Source organism: Corticium candelabrum, chromosome 10 (assembly GCF_963422355.1).
Source record: "Corticium candelabrum chromosome 10, ooCorCand1.1, whole genome shotgun sequence".
Lineage (NCBI taxonomy): Eukaryota > Metazoa > Porifera > Homoscleromorpha > Homosclerophorida > Plakinidae > Corticium > Corticium candelabrum.
Window position 1 is genome coordinate 1,905,686 of NC_085094.1, and position 24,097 is coordinate 1,929,782.

General features: G+C 41.4%; 2 protein-coding genes across 2 annotated transcripts; both read right to left on the reverse strand.

The window, feature by feature from the left end:
• Nucleotides 1-5,585: 5,585 nt before the first annotated feature.
• LOC134186256 (collagen triple helix repeat-containing protein 1-like) lies at nucleotides 5,586-6,323 on the reverse strand. Its single transcript, XM_062654169.1, has 2 exons — nucleotides 6,148-6,323; nucleotides 5,586-6,095 (listed from the first exon to the last, which is right to left on the reverse strand). Exons 1-2 carry the CDS (start codon nucleotides 6,277-6,279, stop codon nucleotides 5,733-5,735), a joined length of 495 nt encoding a protein of 164 aa, XP_062510153.1. The 5' UTR covers nucleotides 6,280-6,323; the 3' UTR covers nucleotides 5,586-5,732.
• A 15,127-nt stretch (nucleotides 6,324-21,450) lies between these two features.
• Nucleotides 21,451-22,917, reverse strand: LOC134186158 (uncharacterized). The gene has a single exon (XM_062654076.1). The coding sequence runs from the start codon at nucleotides 22,892-22,894 to the stop codon at nucleotides 21,635-21,637; it is 1,260 nt and encodes a 419-aa protein (XP_062510060.1). The 5' UTR covers nucleotides 22,895-22,917; the 3' UTR covers nucleotides 21,451-21,634.
• Nucleotides 22,918-24,097: the final 1,180 nt, after the last annotated feature.

The following is a 24,097-nucleotide window of genomic DNA, read 5'->3' on the forward strand; positions in this document are numbered from 1 at the left end:
GGTTTCAAGCCAGCAATTCATGGCGATGACTCTGAAAATCGGCACCAGTTCTGGTCTCACCGCTCCATCTAGAGTCTTGGTATATAGAGCCATGTACAGACTGTCGGTGTCCATCTGGATCAACTCAAAGTCCATAAGATCCAAGAACTTTCCGAAGAAGTCGTAGTAGAACTCGAGCATTTGTAGTTTGGCGAGTTTGTACACCGTGATGCCGACTTGGAAGGGACGTTTGATCGTAAGCCGAGGTTTTCGTGAATTGAGTTCGTAGGCGTCGCCGATTTCTTCGTATTCCAAGACGTCGAACAAGGCGCTTCTCATGGGTCGATCGACGATGTTTTTTGTCTTTGTTGTAGCTGGCGTTGGTTTCGCGCTCCAGTGCTTCAATGAGTTTACCGTAGCAACTGTTAACAAACAGTTTGAACACTTCTGCCACTATCGCCTTTCCTTTTTCTACATCTCCGGTGCGTCTCGCCTCGGTGACCTGTTTCAAAAAGCACTGGAATATCTTCTTGGCGTTGTAGTCGATCGTGCAATATACGGCGGTAACCTCTATCCCGTGTTCGATGTACCATCGGAGCATGGGAGCATACAGGACGATCTAGTTGGCAGACATGGTACCAAGTTGCCTTTTCGTTTGCCTACGTTTCCTTTCAGTGCGTTGTAGTCCAACATGCCTTGAGGGACGTCGACTTCGCCCACCTCTCGACTGAGGAATAGAGGACACATCTCTGCAAATTTGTCACAAAGATGTTGTGAGACTGGAATATCGACCTCAGCGAAACCAAACCATTTTTCTGCGAGTAGTTTGCTAATAAACAGTTTTGTGTCGCGCTAGGAGATGTTGTAGTGTTGAAGCTTTCCTGTTCCGCTGAGCATGTTCTTGCTCATCCCCGAATGGCATAAGGCAGTAAAATGGAATCCCACAATCTTTTGACAAGGGCGCGCGTCGTCATATTGATGGGATCTGATAAGTGTGGCTGCAGCTTCGTGATAGCTCGTAAACACCAAACTTGGGCCGTCGGTGATCGCGTTTTATTACGTCGTAGGCCGGGTTTTTAGGGGTGAAATAGTTTGGTGCTTCGTGTTGTTGATGGGTGCCTCGGAGTAGAAACTGCAGCGACACATCCGGACGCGAGACGACTTTTTCAAGATGTAGACCCAATACTGATAATAGAAGTTTCTCGTCCTAGTGAGCGCTTCTACAAAGGGTTTGGCATCAAAATCGTTGTACTATCGCAACCAATCGGGAAGGTCATCTCTAGTTCTGGGAATGTACGCTTGCATGATTTCCATTCTTCAAAGATGAGTGGGCACTGTCTTTTCAGTTTCGAATACCAATATGGATAGTCTGGTAGTCCAGGGTATTGCAGTGTGCCGGGACATTCAAAGCACTCGTAGATGAACCAACTTTTTTGCACTTTGCAGTCGTAGGCTTTGATCCATTTGTCGTAAATGGTGCCCGGACCTTGGTAGTTCAATACGTACAGAACTCGGAATTTTGGGGTTAGTAGGAACATGGTCTGGTTGGCTCTCTTGGCTACTTTGACCTTTTTGACTGTGTCGGTGATCTTATTCACAAAGTGTTCTCGGATGAGGTTTACATCGTATCTCCTACAATTGAACCCTGGCACTGAGACTTGGTCGCACCATTCTTGGATTCGGTTCTCTTGTTTTTTGGGCAGGTATTCAAAGTCTGGAAGGTATCGTTGATCTAGGTCTTCTTGTATTGGTTCTGCTCGTCTCTGGAGCTCGTCGACAAAGTCTGCAACTAGTTGCTTGGGTTCGCCATTGCATAGGTGAGTGAGTGTTTTAGCGTATCGCCTGTAGAGACCAAGATGGGTGTGTGTTCGGTCTTGAGGTTGGGAACGTTGCGGGTGAGTGGGATTTTCTCTTCTTGAGATATGCTTTAAAGTCCTACACTAAAGCTTGCGGATACGCTTCGTCTTTCTGTTCTGGAATTGAAAAATGTTTGGCGGCTTGGAGCAGCTCACATTCCCTCATGACCACGAGATCAAATCCGCCGTCTCGGATTGCTTGATCTCGGACCAGTGTTTGTTCGTACAAACCTTTATCGGGTTGATGTTTGAGGCATCCGTGCCAACAGCAGCTGTGGAATTGAAATTCGGTTCGACCGGCCATCCCATTGACAGAAGCGTCTGCGATCCAACGCTCGACACCGTGACCGCATTGGACGTAGTGGATGTGGACGCCGCGCTGTTGAATTTCTTACTGAAGCCAACAAGTGGCGATTTTGTTCGCGTTTAGTTCGGAAAGGGCACTTTCTCGCAGGCCGACTGCAATTTGTCAATCTGTTCACCTGAGCAGATAATCTTTGTAACAGCTTGGGTACACCGATCGGCGTGTTGTTGGAGATGACAAGCTTGAGTATAGGATTGGCAGCAATGACTACAGAAATAGAGACAAGCCATCTTCTTGATACCTTTGTTAAAGAAGGCATACTGTTCGAACATTCCGATGGCCATGACGTTGAGGTAGTGAGCGGATTGTCGAGTCAATTGCCACACTTGCTAATCAGCTGGTACACGCAAACATCCAACTTGAAATGTTCTTCGATTGCATCGAGATTGTCTAGATTGGTCTTGGGTACATCTTGCAAGACGCTCTGCCTATTGTAAAAGGATGTGGCGAGCTTTCTGGCGTTGGTGGTGATGCGATCTCTCGCACTTCTTGATGTAGAGCAAAACAACGAAATAGACATAGGTTGTCAGTCCATGCGTCCAAAGCGACGAGGCCCTTCTACTGGCGAAGCCAGTTGGGTACAGACCCTGTGCTAAGTAGAGCCTCTCGTGTCTGGACGATGACAATTGGGACTTGGATATATCGTACAAACACTCATATGGTATTGGGACGATCTATGTTGTATGTGGTGAGCCTGACTTCTCCTTGCTTCGATATCCAGTTGTGGACTTGTTGTAGACGATTCATTCTAGTGCTACTGGACAGATCTTTGCTAAATTTTATCACGCTACCGTCTTGGAGGTTTCGAAATCGATAGATGTAAAAATGTCTTAGATAGAATACGTCTGAGCAAGATGTATCAGCTTCTCCATCATTCTTTCGGTAAGATTACCGTCTATACCACGGAAGAATTTGAAGGTCACCGTTCTACGACCTTTAGTCACTTGTTCTCGTTAAACATCTAGCTCGTTCAAGATGCCGCCACCATTCTTTGCGATGTGGGATGCTAAGGGTATGTGCCCCATTTTTGACAGCTAAACAGTATCGTAGCTATTGCATATCCTGACTAACTTTTTGGCTCGGAATGAGGCATCGATCTCTTCGCAATTTTTTTAATTTGAATTGACACTGCATATGGTTGTCGACGGCTTAGCATAGCGTAGAATATGGCCCAGTTTCACAGGCGCGTTGAATTAGTCGTGCTATCTCCAGGTCTACGTTTGGAGATGAGTTGCTCGAGTTCTGCTTTGCGCAAGCCAGAGACTCTCTCGAGTCTAATATCTTTGGCCTGCTTTGGCAGATATTTGATTGTTGTTAAAACAATGGGTCTGGAGGATGACCTTCCGATCGCATTGAGTTGCTAAGACTTGGTAGATACTTCTGCAGCTATATACTAAGATATATTGCTTGTCTAATAGGGCGCAATTTCTTAGCAGATTGCAGAAAATTTGTATATTTGATAGCACAATTGCTCAAGATCGTATATAGAGTTGATCTTCAAGTTTTTGAAAAATCTGCAACAGTGCTTAGTAACCGTAGCATATTGAGACAGAAAACTGAGTACATTGTGCAAGACAGTTGTACAGTGTAAATTATATTGTATGGACTTGAATTTTGTTAATGAGTGAATCAGAGCATGCAATAGATGAGTAATCCGTCTTATATTAATAAATTTAATATCTTAATAATTTAATTAAATCTATTTAGTAATTACTTTGTAAAGGAGGTGGTGCGATCTTGCAAGCGAGCGAGCGCGCGCGCACACACACACACACACACACACACACACACACACACACACACACACACACACACACTCGAATACCTGCTGCAAGAAATACAAATAGAGAACATTCTAAATTCAGGAGAAACAAACCATATTAACATATATGGTTTATCGTCCACTGTATTATCCTCATACAGAAAGAAAGGTACATATGTGCTAGCAAAGTCTGCAATCAGAAATGCGGATACTAGCACATTCTGTAATACATTGGGATCTATATCTGTATAGTCTCTGCGGCTAACATCGTATAGAGCGATTCTATTTCTCCGATGGAGCTAAAAAGATGGTGAATTCTTAGAGCATCGAAGAACAGATGACACATAATGAATGACGTCGTTTGAAGACTTTAACAATGATGACCTAAGAGAAGTCTTCCTTTTCTTCACCATACTAATCAAATAGGAACAATGATAGCAAACAACCTAACACCAGGTACCAGCCTAAGTTTCATTTCAACACAATGCAAAAATTCTACTTACTGCATTGTTCCACACTAAGCTTATTTTATTGCTGATATTCCAAAGCTGATGTCCATAGAACCTGGATGAATGAGCTGTCATCAAGTAGCAAAGAACATTTTGACTAGATGCTTTAAAGACATGGAATTAAGAAAGACTTGAAAGACTGAAGAAATATTTCAATTCAGCTTCAATTGAGAACGTGTGCTGTAGATTCGATTGCATAACATTTTCAAGGTGTCTACACTGCTCAGTAAATTCCATTTTACTGCCTTCAATGACACAGCTGGAACAGGAAAACGAGACATCTATCTACTTGCATCCGTTTGTAAATCTAACAATACACTTCGTCTTCATGGAGTTAAATTTGAAGTCATTTTACTTTCCTCGAGACTTGTATATCCGGCTTCTCTCACAACTAGCGGCGTAGCCAGAGCAATATTTGAAAGGTTTATTATTAATATCAATTTGCTTAAGATTAAAATTAATTTGATAAAAAATTAACTTTATATGTATATACGTTTAGATTTACAAACTAACAACATATCATTTCTGTACTGTATAATTATGTACATAAATCACTCTATTAGACTATAAATAACAGATGAGCAACCACGTCCATAACTTTTGGGGGTACTGAACCCCCAAGAACCCCCCGTAGCTACGACACTGTCACGAAAGACGAAGACTCTTTCTCGTAGACATCTCAGGTCGTCAAAAAGAGTCAACTGTAAGACAGTCAGACAGCATGATATCACTCAGACAAAACAAAACGTTACATTTCTCTTGTAGGCGAGGCAACCGATTATCTGCTTGTGGTAGAAACATCTTGGGTAAAGTTTAATTTTCCTCAATCTTTGTGCCGTGTTACGACAACATACATAAATGAGAATTTTTATGCCAAACAGAAATCGAATCATATATTTAACCTTTCTGTCAAGACTTTTCAGATTAATCTGTGCATACCAAGACCGACCCAAGCAACCGTCACAGAAAGTCTCGATCTTTGGCGTAAAAATTGTGAAAATTTGCACTTCTTCCAAACGAGTGATCACTACAGCGATGTCGCATTTGACACTGAAAGCGTCTCGATCATTGAAATTCATTGAAATGGAAGGTATTTCTGATACATTTTAGGAAACATTGATGAATTACAAGCGAATAGAGCAGTCGTTTGTTGTGCTCAAACGTAACAAGCTAAAGGAATTGTGATTATTAACATGTTAAACACAAGAATTGTTGCGACACTAGAATGCAAACTGTTATTAATACATCGGCAGCGCGCATTATTATTGCTGTGCAGGGGCAGTCTCCTCGATTATAATGCGAGATGTAGAAGCCCATCCTGTTTCGCCGTCGTATGTTGTACTGCTTTGTCTGGCGCATTTTCCAATGTGAAATGCAACTTTGATTTGCCCTGCTGGTATGTTCTCACAATATCCCTCAATCTGTCTGTGACGATGAACATCGTCTCCCCGTCTGTTCGAATACACAAGACCCTCGATGGTCATGGGACCAGAACATTCACCTCCATTGAATGTAAAATACCAACGGGAACAACAAGTAGAGTGACTGCCACAGTAAACTCTTAAGTTTCCAGCATACGCTACACGCAATGCCGAATTTTCTGATCGTTTCGTAAATCTGCATTCCTACGGAAAAGTAATTTCAATTACTGACACTAACAAACTGCACTGCTAAAACCTGAATAACTCCACTGTCTTTGACGTCTCGCCTATCCCACACACATTGCTTCCAGTTGACCTTACTTTCCTTTCCTTGTTCTCCTTTAGAACCTTTAATTCCATCGACTCCTTTCATTCCCTTCGGTCCCATTGCTCCACGTAATCCCACCTTTCCGCTGCTTCCTTTGGGACCAACAACCCCTTGCGGCCCTACTGCCCCCTTTTCTCCCATTCCTCCAACGTCACCCTTCTCCCCTTTTTCACCTCTTCCCGTTTCTCCTCTCTCTCCTTTAGCTCCGTCTCTACCGTCTCGCCCAGGGGCACCGTGCAAACCGGGAATACCAGGGACACCAGAACAACCACCAGCCTGCATGAGCATACATCTAGTCAACATTACACGACATGACATCTCGACACAATAAGCCAATACCGGTTCGTTCTGATCTGCAGCAGAAATAACGGTTTTGATAAACCCGAGAAAACAAAAGAGCAAAAGACAGACTTTAACCACACGCATGCTGCTCCGCCAGTCTATCAGTTGTATACAGTGGTCTGCAGATGACGCGTCGCTTATATACCATTGCAAGGGAGTTACTTCCTGTATGATGTCATAGGCAATGATGTCATTCCGTATATTTCACAAGACAACGGTTTACCATACTTGGTAGTAACGACGAATCAACAAGCTTTCTGCATTGGCACGGAGCAATCAAGTAAATAACGGGAAACGTGATTTGAGAAGAGAGCGACACGTCCAAATCACGGTTAGAATTTTGTTTGCTGACTTGGCAGAGTCCCAACAAGACAATCGTCCCAAAATATAAATGATGCGCTATCCAGTACGCAATCAAAACATCTACTGTCTAAGAGACAGATGAGATCAAAGTGTGAGGCTGCTCAGCAATACGTCGCGTTGCTAATGCTAACATACTGCAAGAGTGGGCGCGTCAAAGGCGGTACTAGCTATTATGCTTGTAATCGCCCAATGTGTTTCATGGGTTAGCTACAAGCTAATTCACAAAAACATCTTTTTGTCTTTAACATCTACACTTAAATTAGTTAAGGCTATTTGAGAACGGAGGGTCGACATTACCGTCGGCATCGTGGGTTTGTGTGATACGGAATAGAGAGGAGGAGTGACTCGTGCGTGTGATGCTCAACGGTTTCATTGTGCAACTAATTACCTCTGCACTACGTAAACTGCAAACAGACGAGTGGCATACCCAACATCCTATTGCTAATTATAGTCAAGTTCCTATCTGCTGTTCTTTAATCATGAACGTCCTTCAAACGGTGTAAATCCCCTTCCTACAGTACGCTCACGTGCTCCAGAATCTGGGATTTTCCCACAGTTCCTCGGTTTTTTTAAACAGACTTGAATATTTACACCTCTAAGAGTCCTTAGACGTTTCGCTGTAGGCGTATTATATAGATCCTGCATGTTTATATATAATTGCTATAAATAAACGTAATACCATGCACAGATGAAATTCAAGTCGTTCAGTTGTCTCTCTGAAAGCCTGGATCAATAAATGTTACTGCTAAAACGGGTTAGTACCAAATCAAGTTGACGGATACTGTCTGCCTGTTGGCATGCACTACCTACCAACGTGCACTTATTGTGCCAATGTGTGCACGTTGCATAAATTCAAGTGAATTTATTGTTATTAATCAGCTAATGTTCAATCTATTGTGTTCAGTTACCGTTATGGGAGTAATCGCATCTCTGACAACAGCATTCGTCCAACTTTTTGTTAGTTTGAGTACCCTCTCCTGATTGAAAAGCACCTAATTCTTAAACACTTTAATAGATAATCCTTCCATTAAATTAAATTCAATTTATTAAAACTAGCCTCGGGATCCGTCAGAAAACCGCTTCGCCCTGCTTGCCAGACAGAGTTTAGAACGCACCTCTGCCAGCATTAAAATAGTATGATATATTGACGTCTATATAACGCATGCAGACAACCAACCGGCTTCAAAAGTCTTTGTTGTAACTGACAGTCTTTCCTGTACAAATGGCACGATTGCAAAGACAAAACAGTTACGTCCGCTTCCGGTCCGACCTTGAGGGATTCTACGTAGTCTTGCCAGCCGATAGCGGCTGCAGGAGTAGACGTCACGGACCTTAGGACCTCGTTCAGAGTCATGCCAACGCACAACATCTGAATACATACTGCATACAATTTTTATTATTATAGAATCACATAAGAAAATCTGTGTGTGTGTGTGTGTGTGAGCGCGTGCGCGCGCACCAACAGACAGACGAAAACCCACTTTAGACATAACTGTAGAAAGGTCTTAGGCTAGCTCTGCTTGAATTTCTGTATTTAAATCTGTGCTCACAGTGTCAGCCCAAACCCCAACTTTGAACATATCTACAAAGTACAACTATAGAGATAATGCTAAAGGCTGCAGCAATGTGTACCTCAGCAACCGTTCGGTTGAATGAACCCATACCGTGTCCACTATCGAAAAAACACTCGCTGTTTTGCTGCCCAAACTCATAATAGACTAGTATAATAGTTATGTAGCCATTTACAGTCGGATATCGGTTGCATGTCCTATACCCGAGTCGATGTGTCCAGTATGATGGTCAACGATACAAGATGAAAATATATGAAAACAATGAGTGCAAATGTTACCACGCGCAAGACTAGAATATAACAGATAACGACTTACATCAGTAGCCGGTCCATAACATGACTACAGCAAGGGATCAAGCAAACTACAGATAATGTCGTTAAATACCGTTGAATCCAGATCGGCTGCAAATACCATTGCCCTCTAAATTGACATGCTGCAAGCTAAATGTTCAAGTAATAAGTGTACATAGTCTGCTGTATATTCAACTGATAATAGAGCCCAAATACAGTAACTGAAATTGCATGCTAATTAATATTGAACGCTTTCACGCTGTCCTATCTGCTATCATCCAAAATCAAATAGAGAAAACGAATTTCAATAAAACTACGACAAATAACGGTAAATCAAACGTATGTCAAAGTTAATTTAAAAAATTGTGTACATAATAGAAATTATACTTACAATTTTGTCTGTTTAGCCAATGCAGAATCTATTTCTAATAAAGGCGAGCACTACAAATTTCACTTAATTGGCTTCCCGATGCGGTACCATTTGATACTTACGTAGAAATTCTAATTTCTTTTAGCTCAGACAGTACAGTACAGTACAGTGCAGTACAGTACAGTACAGTACAGTACAGTACAGTGCAGTACAGTGCAGTACAGTACAGTATAGTATATTATTTCTGCGGTATCTATCACTGCTGCCTCTATTACTGATACTTCTATTACTAATGTCTCTATCACAGTTGTCTCTATCTTTGCTCTCTTCATCTTTGTTGGTCCTATTTCTGAAGTCTCTATCACTGCTGTCTCAATCCTTGCACTTTCTATCTTTGTTGTCTCCATCTCTGCTGTCTCTGTCTCTGCTGTCATTATCTTCGCTCGTTCTGTCTCTCCTGCCTCCATATCTGATGTTCCCGCTTTCTGTATTCTTGCTGTTACTATCGCTGATGCATCTATCTTTGATGTCTCTATCAATTCTGCTTCTTTTTCTGCTGCTTCTATATAGCTGCTGTCATTTTTCTGCTGTCTGTATCACTACGGTCTCTATCACTGATACTTCTATCATCGCTGTCTTTATTACTGCTGCTTCTATTGCTGCTGCGTTTATCAGCTCTCTCTATTTCTGCGGTCTACAACACTGCTGTTTCTATCACTGCTGCCTCTATTCCTGCTGCCTCCATATCGGCTGTCTCTATTTCTGCGGTCTCTATCACTGCTCTCTCTCTCTCACTGATACTTCTATTACTGATATCTCTATCACTACTGTCTCTCTTACTGATTCTTGTATCACTGGAGTTTCTGCCTTTGCTGTCTTCAAACAAACCAAATACACCAGACGATATACCGTCAACTGTCAAAGTCGAAACTTGCGAGAAACCGTGTGGGACACGACTACTTTTGCGGTCTCAATCTCTACTGTTTCTATCACAGTTGCCTCTATTTTTGCTGCTTCCATATCTGCTGTCTTTATTTCTGCGGTCTCTATCACTGCTCTCTCTCTCTCTCTCTCTCTCTGCCCTCTCTCTGCCCCCCCCCTCTCTCTCTCTCTCTCTCTCTCTCTCATATATTTGCAATAAATCTTCAACGTAGATACAGAATATGATCTAGAACCATCAAGACGGTCGCTAAGCAAACTACTATACGCTATGTAGACACAAATACAACCTCTACTCTACATCAACACTAACACGCAAGAATTAAACTAATTTACGTAAAGTCGATACTGTAATGTCTTGCTTCGATATTGTTTATCGAATTAGGATCTATTGGAGTCTGTCCTATAATTGCTGCAATCTTGTTATGTATCATATCTGCATTTCCTTTCTGAAGGCAGACTGCCAATCGACGACGCCAATAGTTTGCAAAGTCATCGTAAGACATGGCCAGTGCTGCTGGCGCGAGACTGGCAGCCTCCTTCAGAGTGTTAACACTCTCAGCACCCCAACAGCCAAATACTTCCAATGCAAAAGGTCGGAACAAGTGCCCTAGGTCTATTGCTGCAGACAAATACTTGGAATTCTTTGAGCGCTCTTTTGAAGATGCAGCATACCCTGAAATTGTTTTGCTCGATCCGATGTTATGCAGTGCCCAGGGATGAGTAACTGTCATGTCCAACAGTAACTTTTTGCCTTGATTATAGTCATAGACAGCGACATCTGGACGCTTCTTTCCTTTGTTCTTGAACACAGTTCAAGAACTTTGCTACTCTTAACAATCTAACTGAAATCTAGACCAAAACATCTAGAACTAAAACCTCTCTCTCTCTGCCCTCTCCATATCTGCCATCTCCAATTCATCCCTGTCCATCTCTGCCCTCTCCATCTCCAACCTCTCCATATCTGCTCTTTACAATTCTGCCCTCTTTATCTTTGCCCTCTCCATCTATGCTTTCCCCATCTCTGCTCTCTCCATCTCTGCTATGTCCATCTCTGCTTTCTCTATCTCTACTCTCTCTATCTCTGCTCTCTCCATCTCTGTCCTTTCCATCACCTCTCTCTCCCCTGCTGCTGTCTCCATCCTTTTTGTCTGGATCACCTCTGTCGCCGTCACTGCTGCCTTCATCTCTGCTGTCTCCATTTCTGCTATATCTAGCTCTGCTATCTCCATTTATGCTGTCTCTATATATGTTGTCTCATTTTCTGCGGTTTCTATCACTGTTTTTCATAACTGATGCCGCCATTTCTGCTGCCTCCATATCGGCTGTCTCTATTTTTGCGGTCTCTATCACTGCTGTCTCTATTACTGATACTTTTTTTTATCTGATGTCTCTATCACGGCTGTCTCTATCTCTGCTCTCTTTATCTTTTCTAGTTTTATTTCTGAGGTCTCTATCACTACTGTCTCAATCCTTGCAATTTCTATCTTTGCTGTCCTTATCTCTGCTGTCACTGTCTCTGCTGTCACTACCTTGGCTCGTTCCGTCTCTGCTGCCTCTGTATCTGATGTACCTGCTTTCTGTTTTCTTGATGTTTCTATCACTTCTGCATCTATCTTTGATGTCTCTATCACTGCTGCCCCTATATATCTGCTGTCTCCTTTTCTGCTGTCTGCATCACACGGTCCCTTTCACTGATACCTCTATCAGCGCTGTGTTTATTACTGCTGCATCTGTTGCTGATGTCTTTATATCTGTTGTCTCTATTTCTGCAGTCTCCATCACTGCTGGTTCTATCACTGCTGCCTCCATATAGGTTGTCTCTATTTCTGCGGCCTCTATCACTGCTCTCTCTATCAGTGATACTTCTATCACTGATGTCTCTATCACTGCTGTCTCTCTTTACTGATGCCTCTATTACTGGTGTTTCTATCTCTGCTGTCTCCAAACAAACCAAATACACCGGACGATACACCATCAACTTTCAAAGTCGAAACTTGCGATAAACCTTGTGAAACTCGACTATTTCTGCGGTCTCCGTCACCGCTGCTTCTATCACTGCTGCATCTATTTCTGCTACTTCCATATCAGCTGTCTCTATTTCTGCGGTCTCTATCACTGCTCTCTCTATTAATGATACTTCTATCACTAATGTCTCTATCACTGCTGTCTCTATTACTGATACCTCTATCAATAGTGTTCCTATCTCTGCTGTCTCCAAAGGAAGCAAATGCACATGAAGATACACCGTCAACAGTCAAAGTCGATTCTTACCACAAAATAATGTGGGACACGACGATTTCTCCGGTCTACATTACTGCTGTTTCTATCATTGCTGCCTCTATTCCTGCTGGTTCCATATCGGATATCTCTATTCCTGCTGTCTCTATCAGTGTCGTCTCTATCATTGATACTTCTATCACTGATGTCTCTATCACTGCTGTCTCTATTACTTATGCCTCTATCACTGGTGCTTCTATCTCTGCTCTCTCCAAGCAAACTAGAATAAAGGGACGATATACACCGTCAACAGCCAAAGTCCAAAGTTGCGACCAACCTTGTGGGACATTACTGGTGCCTCTATTGCTGCTGCCTCTATATCCGTTGTCTCTATTTATGCGGTTTCCATCACTCCTGCCATCTATTTCTGCTGCCTCCACATGGGCTGTCTCTAATTCTGCGGTCTCTATCACTGCTGTCGCTATCATTACTACTTCTGTCACCGATGTATCTATCACTGCTGCCTCTAGTTCTGCTGCCTCTGTATCTGCTGTCTCTATTTTTGCGGTCTCCAGCACTGCTGTTTCTATCTCCGCTGCCTCGATTTCTGCTGCCTCTATATTGGCTGTCTCTATTTCTGTGGTCTCTATCACTGCTGTCTCTATCACTGATACTTCTATCACTACTGTCTTTATCACTGATGTCACTATCACTGCTGTCTCTATTTCTGATTCCTCTATCACTGGTGTGTCTATCTCTGCTGTCTCCAAACAAACCAGAATAAAGGGACGATACACAGTCAATAGTCCAAGTCCCAACTTGCAAGAAACCTTGTGGGAAACGACATATTACTGAGGTAGTAGATCGAAAAACCCACAAAGCAGTCGAGGAAGCACCAAATACAACGAACGATACACCGTCAATAGTCCAAGTCCCAACTTGCAACAAATCTTGTGAGACACGACTTATTACTGAGATAATAGGTCGGAAACGTACAAAGTGGTCGAGAAAACACCAACTAAAACGAACGATACACCATGTAGGTAGCTGTTAGTCGTCTCTCCGGTGCATGGCAAAGAAGTCGATTTTTAGCTTTTCAAAAAGGAGGAGCCGTTGGAGGTAGGACAGCAAGAAGAGGCTTTCGGAATGTACGTGCTACATGTAAAGATGTCAAGCAGTGTTAGTAAAAGTACTACAATAAGAAGCAAGAATACGGAAGCAAAAATGTCTAGTGGGCAGCAAACTTCAAATGCAAGATAATTTATTGAATTTTGACATTTTGTCTGATTTAAATTGTTACGTGATTACTAGATGTCGTAAATATTTGCATGAGGGTTTCCTATCGTTATTGACCCGGCAGCGGCGTAGATATGCGGTACCAGGGGGGAACATAACTTCGAAAAAATTTAGAAGAGAGACCTGTAATACGGTCACGATTGCTCAGGTGTAGTATGTCACTCGATCAATGTGTATGTGATAACAGTGGACGGAATGTTGGGGACAGTGGGATAGTGGTGTCGTGTATTTAACATTACAGACACGATGGTATGTCAACCGATTTCGTTGACGACGTTTAAATCAATGTATACATGCATGCCTGTACTGTACATACATTTCTCTGTTTCCATTGAATGAGTCTTTATAGACTCAATGTAAACCATTTACATTGCAATCATATATACTTCAATTAGACTAGATTCCATTATCACATTAATATAAAAAGTAGTCTCTAGTACCTATTACGTAATGTCTCGTTTTCTTGACTTTGTATCATTTGTAGTTTCATCCTCATGGTATGTCTATAAACGCAGCCACTGTATTTTTCGCTGTGATTTCCTCATCTTCCTTCAAAACATTGCGATTAATGCTGCAAAGAAGGTGTGACGGTAACGCCATATATAGACATTTGCCGGTACTATTTATGGCTGGTACCAAAATTGTGGCCACAATCGGTCTCCGGTGCCATTTGATATATGGAGCCCTTAGATCAATGATTGCAAACTGCTACACACATCGTTGCTGTTTGTCTGCGGCTTTAGCCTATATAGACTACAATCAGGCAAAACTCTCTAGTAAGATAAGGCATGAATGCCAAGTGCCACAATTTTGAAGCGTGGTGCTACAATTGGCACCATAACCATGGCAACGGCATTCTTGAATTAAACATGCAGTTTGCGGTAGCGCTGCTAGGCAGACTGGCGGTGTTTTATGATGAAAACGATATGGCATCGGCGGTCCGATTAACGCCCAATAGTACAACAAACAGACATAACATTGGAGTATATATGACGATTAGACACACGAACGCACGCACACACGTGCTCTCTCTCTCACACACACACACACACACACACACACACACACACACACACGTACGCACGCACGAACGCACGCATGCACCCACAAATACATGCGTGCACACAAATATGCGCGAGAACACACACACACACACACACACACACACACACGCGCGCGCGCGCGCACACACACACACACACACACACACACACACACACACACACAAACAAACACACACACACACACACACACACACACACACACACACAAGTAAACGTTTGGTCAAATAACATGTTATAAAGTGTCTAAGGTTCGCAAACCGTCTCGGAATTTGAGCTGCATGGCTACACATGGCGTCGGCTTCTTCTCGAGCTTATTACACAAGTGAAATACAGCACGCTGATTCTTGTTTTGACTTTGCTGAAAGACTTGAGTTTTAATTGAAGTGTCGTTTTGGTAGCGAATTTGCCTTTACGAATTAACGACAAACAAAAAGCGTTAACTGATGTGATATAGCGAGCCAAATTAACTATTTTCGCAAGGTGACTAACCTGATGCTACTGCAGAGGCGATTAGAGTGAGAAATAACATATTGTGTATTTCACGAAACTCTTTGCTTTATAGAGTTTGGAAAGCAAATCGTGTCAATCGTTTGTTGATTGGTAAACATTACTAAGTACAAAATGCTACCCTCCCTAATTTCCCGTTTTACTGCGAAACCTTACATGTTCTAAAATTCAGTTGAAACTTTAACGCACATCACTTCGTACAGACTGCGCATGTCAGTTCTCGACCGTTCACGTACGGAGGACAAGGAAGAGATCCACACACGGCCTCTACAAGATAGAACAAATTGCCGTTATGGTTGTGGCTACTGCCAGTAGGCTCTGCGTTGTGGTCGACACACAGGTACATGTTCCTTCCAGAATGAGTATGGTGTTCTGTCATGAGATATCCATAATATGCTCTACTCCATCCAGTGGGACAGATGCTCTTTGCTGGTAACATGAACTGAGTGTTCTTATTGGCATCGTGACACACAGCACAAGGAACATCGTACTGATACAATCCTTTATTGATGAATGGTTGAATGCCATGAGGAAGTTCGTATTCTGATCCATAAATATAACTTGCTCCTTGGTGACCGTCTTTGTAATATCCCCATACAGGATCAAGTGGAAGGCACTGAGTGTTAGCTCCACCTCCGCGATGACTGTGGTCTGATCCAGCAGCGATGCCCGAGTAAAGAGTCTGAACACCACGAGCAGAGCAATTGTTTCTTCCCCATTGAATATACGTGGTACCAGTCAATCCAGACCTTAGACTGGCAGCTGAAACATAAATCAAAGATTCGCACACATTAGTAGGCAGAAGAGCAGAATTTTAGACAATCTGGGAATAGAGAGGTCATATTTTAAAGAGTACGACTTATTGTTATGTATGATAGTTAGCTTACGCAAAACGTCGATGTAACAAACTATCTACCTGCATGCATTTGTAAGCTGCTCATGGTCATTACAGTATTAGTTAGTCTAAAAATACAAAACTCATCTTAGTTGCTATTTTACATTTACATTCACTAATCGAATGTATAGCTGACAATAGTAAATTTAAAAACAACGCTAGCAAATTACAACTTGAGCAATTCACAGAGCCTAGACAGATAACAATGACATGGGCTTACGCCTTCCTGTTTCTCCTCTCTCTCCCTTCCCTCCATCAGCTCCTTTTTCTCCTTCAGGGCCGGATTTTCCCTCAATGCCAGGAGCTCCCGGACTGCCTTAAATTTATATATATATATATATTATATATATTAACATTTAAACCCGTTTTCATCGTCCTGTCAGTTGTTACCCATTCCAATGTCTCCTCGTGATCCTTTGGCTCCTACTGTTCCTGGCAAGCCTGGAATTCCAGGAATTCCCTGAATTCCTTCACGTCAGAGTAGCTAAAACACCGTTTTCTATTATATCCTTTAATGGCTCTTTCTCACCGTCTCTTCCATTAAATCCTAGGAAAGCAAACAATAAATATTATTGATGTAAAGCTACATCAGTTTTATGTGTCTTACCGTCTCTTCCAGGGGGGCCACGTGGACCTGTTAAAAACAAACATGAGCTAAAAATAAAATAAAAAGATTTATGAAAAACTTTAAACAAACCTGGTACGTAGTGTACATGAACCTTTTCCATTTTTGGACTCTGTTGAACAAGTCACATAACGTAAATCAAAATTTATTGAAATCACTTAACAATTATTGTTTTCCTGTGTTGGTGTGCTACTGCCCTTGTCCGCCACAACGAGAGCGGCACTTGTCATAATAAACATGACCATATTGCATGTCAAAAATGCCATCGTAATTCTCCAAGAAATGTCTTGCACTTGACTCTTTCTTAAACCAAATAGGCGGTCGCCTGTACTGCGATGCAATGAACTGAATTTGTGTGCTGCAAGTCGCTCTTTATATCTAGTCTAGACAGTCGTACGATGCACGGGAATACGTGTTAGCCGCTGTTTGCTACAATACGACACACGACACTTTGAGTCCCACGCAGATAATGATGTCATCACAATGACGTTATTCCTGCTTTTGTTGGTTAATTACTGACGAAATTAGCTACAGCTGGAAGTTGAGACTGGCATTTTTCTATAGAATTTCAGTGCTTCTAAGCATTATATAGGCACCTATTCACGTTAGGCTTGTCTTGAATGTGTGAAGATACGTAGGATTACTAACGTCTCACGTGACTATAGACGTGATTGCTTTGGTACCTAAATGTTTGGCGCATCACACTACCGTTACTTGCCGTGTATTACAAACGCAAACATTTCAAGATTGCATCAATGACGCCCTAAACTATGCGTATACGATGATGTCGGTCGTGCGTTATTCCGTTACATCCACTGTATGTAAGTACTAAACTACCCCCCCCCCCCCTCTCTTAAACATCTTCCTACGCCACTGCTAAGTAGAGAGCTAACCTTGGGCTAAACGTGACGGTTGAGCTTTGGGAGAGGGTTAGAGCAGGCCTTACGGAGTAACAGCCTGTACATCCGCGGCCTGCCGCGCCAATATTTTAAATACGCGATTTGGACTTAGCCGAAGGTGCTTTGGTGTACGAGGCAAACAGCGCGACCTTTCATCTTTAGTACTACTACTACTAAGTGGATATGTTACAACCACGATTTGACATAAAGGAAGTGCTGTCTTTCTTCGCACCTTCCGGGCAGTAACCTGCACCGTTTATTCAAAAGGGACCTCAGTTTTGAACGTTGTCTGCTGAACGTTGTTTTCTTGGCACCAATCGACTTCAAATATATTCGACCGCAACTAAGGTGATTTATAATTTCTAGGCTTTGCGGTTATACAAATTTCTAATTTCTTGAAATCTTTACTGAGTGATGTACTACGTACATTAGCAACTGGACTGAATTTTTGAGCGTCAATATTTGCACTGTTGTAATCATGTACATATACATATGTATATGTATATGTATATGTATATGTATATGTATATGTATATGTATATGTATATATATATATATATATATATATATATATATATATATATATATGTATGTATGTATGTATGTATGTATGTATGTATGTATGTATGTATGTATGTATGTTTGTATGTATGTATGTATGTATGTATGTTTGTATGTATGTATGTATGTATGTATGTATGTATGTATGTATGTATGTATGTATGTATGTATGTATGTATGTATGTATGTACCAGGAGACGTATATCATCCAGATTTCATGGATGGTCAAACTCAATATTTTGATGCTACAATCCTTAACTCTTTACAGCCTTTTTATATATATGAAGCCAATGTTACCACAGCAGGTGGTCATTTTTTATTTACTAGTTTTTAATTAAATCTCTAGGTTTCATATCATCTTTCACTCTAAAGACTTTGAAACGAACATGTTGAAAGACATCATCAATCAGTGGAATACCGTTTCCTCGAGCTTTCAAGAATACGTTAGAACAGTTGTCTGTAAACCTATCGTGCTACAACGCCAAGATGATAATTGCATATATGGAATTAGAATTTCTAAAGGTTCGTAGTTGGGATTTGCCTACTTGACTTCAGAGAGATGTTGGGAGGGATGTTGGCGTATTGGGGTATTGTAAAATATTATTTTTGTATACATATATATACATATATATAAATTTATATTTATAATTTATATATTTATATTTTCTATGGCATGCCTAATTCATGCCTAATGCATGCCTACGCATAAACATCTAACTATTTCCAACAACTGAGTCTCTACTATTTAGTGCTAAACGTCTAACTATTTCAAACAAATCACAAGCACCATCAGCATCTGAACTGTCAGAGCCTGAAATGTCAGAGTCTGACTCAGGTGAGTGGTGGAAACGATTTTCCTGTAGTAGCCTTCTAGGTTTCTTCGTCAGACAAAAGAAGACCAAGCGATGATCATTTATTACTCGAGGCTCGGATTTTCGGGCTGAAGGTATATAGTAACGTTCGATAACCGAACGACCGAGCGACCGACCGTATATATAGTCGATTAGCGCAGATGCAAATCAATCTATTCCGACCAATTGACGAGAAGTGGTGTCACTACCGACCAATAGCCGAACATGATGACATCATGAGGCTCCACCTTTCTTTGTTTGGTAGCTGCTACTGGGCAACAGTCAGACGTCTATCTAGAGAAGCGGCACAAACAACAAGTTAGAAAAGCTGCACAAAGTACGAGACTTTTTATATTCTTGTGAGCTGTAAAATCGGTGGTAAGCTGCTTGTTTTGCTTTACATTTGTAACATATGTTACCCACCCACAAACAGAACAATGACCACGCCCGTTACTTCATCACGTAAGCCGAAGATTGCCAGCCAGGGTAGCGTCGAGGCTCTCCGGCTTGTAACATTTGGCACTTGGAAACAACTACATTTGTAACATACATTTAGAAACAACGCCTAATCTAGCTGCATTTGTAACGTTCCCATATCTAATTTTGTTTTAGCTCTGGTATCTGGCCACTCCTAAAACCGCCCATAGTTGCGACCTCAAAAGCTGCACAAACAATCAGCTGCACAAAGAACCGACGAGCGAAGGTTGTAACATTATCCTTGTTCCATCAATAATGTCATCTCCTGAAAGCTCAAAATGTTGTAGGTGCGTGAAATCGTGTTCTGTTCACTGAAAATCAGTGCTTCTCCTTTTGCATACCTATCTACCCGAAAGCTGATTTTCCTATGTGCTCTAGACTTTCCTGCTGCTTCTTTTGTTCCGATCTAACCAAAAGCTGGTTTTCGTATGTGCTCTATACTTTCGCTGTTCGTGGCGGTTAGTTAGTATTGTTTAAACCATTCTGTCATAGCACGACTAATTACCTTCAAGGTGCATACTGGCCGAGGGTTTGCACTTCTAGTGTTCTTCTTTTATTTATTCATGATAGAACTAGCTTAAAATCTTACAAATAGAATAATTGCACCAACTTTCTATCAAAATCGAAGAGTTCCAGATTTTACTGACTCGGGGCGCGGGCCAAGTGTGCCGTGTGCTGGATCCGTCACTGTGGATTACATATATAAGAATATTAATTATGCCTCGAAACATAAAATACCATTCTAGTAAGCTGCACATTCTATCAGATGTTGATAGAGCTTAATTGCTGCTTTAGACATGCAGATTTCATAAACAGCAACAACTCTAGCTGTAGTCTTCGAGTTGTTCTCTACGATACAAGAGAAACTAATAAGATAGGATTGCACCGCGTTCATACCAGTCTGGTCTTTAGTGAAACATTTAAGAAACCAAATCCGATCTTTAGATAGCCGATTTCTGGCTACGCGGCACACAGCGACATCAAAGGCTGTTAATTCACCAGACCCCATTTCGCGCGGAAGGATGACGTGGCGAAAAGGGTCTGGCTACGCTAGACTAGGTTTGTTTGCGTATATGGAAATAAAAAAAATTAAATTTACTTGATTTAATCTACTAATATTTTATGAGTAAGTGATACCTATTTTAATTGCTTAAGTCTTTAAGTAGAATTTAGGGATAAAATAATTGATAATTAACAAATAATGTAGTTTCAATTCTAAATTTATTACTCATTACGTTTGACTGTCAAAAAATAACAAATAAGGAATGTCTAGACTATTTTCCATCATTGCAGTTTGTGAATGGAAACAAATCAGAAAATTAGAATTAAAACAATGGTACCTAATTCGGTCATTCTATTTCTAAGTTGTACTCAAAGTAGAACACAGACAAACAGACAGAGAGACAAACGTAAAGACAAAAGACATACATACAGACAGACAGACGGAGAGACAGACAGACAGACAGACAGACAGACAGACAGACAGACAGACATACAAGCAGACAAACAGACAGACAAACACAGATTGACAGACAGACAAACTGAAGCTAACAGGCAGACTGACAAACAGACAGAACTTGTCATGCACCTACAAACAATAAATTGCCGTAAATAATACTTCAAACAGATGTGCATGATTACTATCCAACTTTTCTATACTACACAATTACAAAACAATTTCGCTTTCCAAATAATATTGAATATAAATTTCTTACTTTATAAAAACTTTTAGTCAAATTTTAATATACGCAAACTATTATCACAATCAATTTACATACCAAATGTATAGTTTTACCAGAGAGTTGCTGATACTAAGTTATTGATGAGGACGTAGATCTCAAGCAGCCACCAAAGATTATGGCAATCTAAGACGACTCATAAACTCCAAGAAACGTAGCTTACTAAGAAAACGATCACTGCATGCAATGTGCATCATACAGCCCTTAGCTTGAAACTTGGACAAACACTTGCACATATACTCGAGCTTCTCAATTTAAAACTATTGAAACAATTCAGACCACATATAATTCCGACTAAGACACCAACTAATGTGTAGATACTAATACCGTTTTATCGGTTAGCAATACGACCAAGAGACTATTGATACATAAAACAATGCCTCATTCGAGTATATATAGTCACCACTTAATCTTTGTCCATCAGACGAAGCGCGTTAACGCGATAAACTTGCTTGTTTCCGCTTGTGGTGACGTATCCATCGTAGTTGCATGTAAGGTAGAGGTTATCACGTCCGCCCTGTACGTTGCAGTGCAAATATATCTCATCTCCATCGCGGATTTCCTCGCCCTTCTCTTTGTAACGCGACTCTATTCTCCACTGCATCGTATCCACTCCACCTCCATGAAGCTTAACCTCTTGTACGGTGTCACGGTAAAAGCAATAATCTGGAGAAGTAATCCAGCTGCCGGGGAAACGGTAAACGTAACCGTAACCCAAATAGTTGAGAGCTACAGTGTCACCAATCTTTAATACCGTCTCAGAAATAGAAATGGTTTGAGAGCAAATCTCTTCCGGTATCTCATCTCGTTCAAATATCTTTGCTACTGATCCGTCCGTCTTTTGAATGTCACTGCAGGTCACCCACAAGCCCTTCGGAGATTTCTTACCCCCGCGAATCGACCAGTTTCCGCCAAGGCTTCGGTTGGTCACTGTGACGGTGTCTCTACTGCGAATTGTGCGAAGAGCATCGAAGCTGTGCCTTATGCTTCTCTCAACCTCGGAGTACTTGAAGTAGTCTTTGGCGTCGTCGCACTGTTTCTCGATATCTGGAGTTTGCGAGTCGTCTCTCAAACTCTCGAGCGTCGTAAAGGCGCACAGCATTTTGATACCTTCCACGTACGGCAAAAATACTGCATAAACATTGAAAACAAAATCACCAGGTTTGAACTCAGCCTCTTTGGCGACGTCTTGCATTAGCGTCGAATTGGGATTGACAAGAAACCGAGACAACATGTTGACATTTTCCTTCATGTGAGGAATCTGGAAAGCCATTTGTTCGACGTCATTCTTATCTAGAGCCTCTTTGCAAGCGATCACACTCTCGACAGCCTTTCCTACGCTCTCACTGTATCGACTTCGAGAGACTTTGCCAGGAACGCCTCTGGTTATCAGTTGCAGTTTGGTGATCTTGTCGAACTCTTCGTCAGACACAAACTGCTCTTTGCGTTTTGGGTTAGCCGACAAGAGGGTAAAGCATTTTAAAGCCATTGCTACGCCACAATATATCATGTCGCTCGATACGGCAAAAACGTTGTCTAGGCATTCTTTTGCCGCGCTCCATCCCATACTTGTGTTCAGCTGTTGATACGCCGCTTCCGCGTTTTCGACAGTCTCTCTCAGATCCAATCGCTTCACTTCTTTTGCTACCTCGATAATGGCGCCCATCTGCTCAAAGTCAGATTCTTCGACAGGCGACTCCATCCAAGCAGCTGTGCCAAACAAACAAATAATTAAATATTTTACTTACACAGAACAACGCACGACTGGACGAATACACTTAGCCAGCAATAGGTGGCAGTTAAATAAAGTACGCGTACTCATGCACGCACGCATACAAGTTGCTGTTAAACTTAACTAGTCGAACGCTTTGGTAAAGTTTCATTTAATTAAACTTTTATCATGAAGAAGCGTATCTCAAAATGGACAGAAGGTTTCCAGAATGCTCAGAGAGATTATTTCTTCTTGGCTGTGCGTTATACCCAAACGTTTTGCTCGTTCTTGACATACTCTTGCTACGTTCTTGGCTAGCATTTTGTACGAGCATTTATTGTACTATTCGGTGCTCTAGTCACTGTGTATGTCTTGTGCGAGTTGTTAAGTTCATGCAATATAGGACAGTTGCAGTCTACAGCAGTGTATACAGTAGGGCGCGCGGCGGTCTCAGCGTACGGTTTTACCATAATGCATGTTCAATACACCTATAGCTAACATTTTGCAAAAATTGACAGGATTTCTTGAAGAAAACAGCTTGCAATATAATTCGGATGATATAAAGTGCTTAATTAAGATTGTCCTTGTTACTTGTTCATACTTGTTCATAGACTAAATCACAGTGAATGCAAAATGCGACAGCTTTATACAAATAATTTATTGTTTGAGTTTGTTGCTATTAATTGGCACTTAGGCAAATAATCTTGTGGCTAGTCATTGTCAACCCTTTCATGATTCCTGTTTATTGCTGTATGTGCAATCTGCTCAGAGCACTAGACATTTGAACCAAGTTACACATTGAACATACACTCAAACTCTCAATCAATCAGTCAAGTGATTCAAACATAACCTCAAGAACGTTCTACCCAATATTACATTTTTATTAATCATAATGCAAAAGCCAAATTAAATTTGCTAAATCTGTGCGCATGACATGATTTTTCACGTTTTCTCGAATCTGCAACTAGCATGCATATATATTATTTAATTAATTGTATCTAGCGGTATGTACCTTGTTGACTTGATCGCAAAGCTTCCAACTGCTTACCAATGTCGCGAAAAATTGGAGGCGAAATCTTCTTTGAGGCATGCAATATTTCTTCAGCTGCCACGTGTTTGCCTTCTCGTTGCTGTCTGTCCGTAATGACTGCAAGCAGT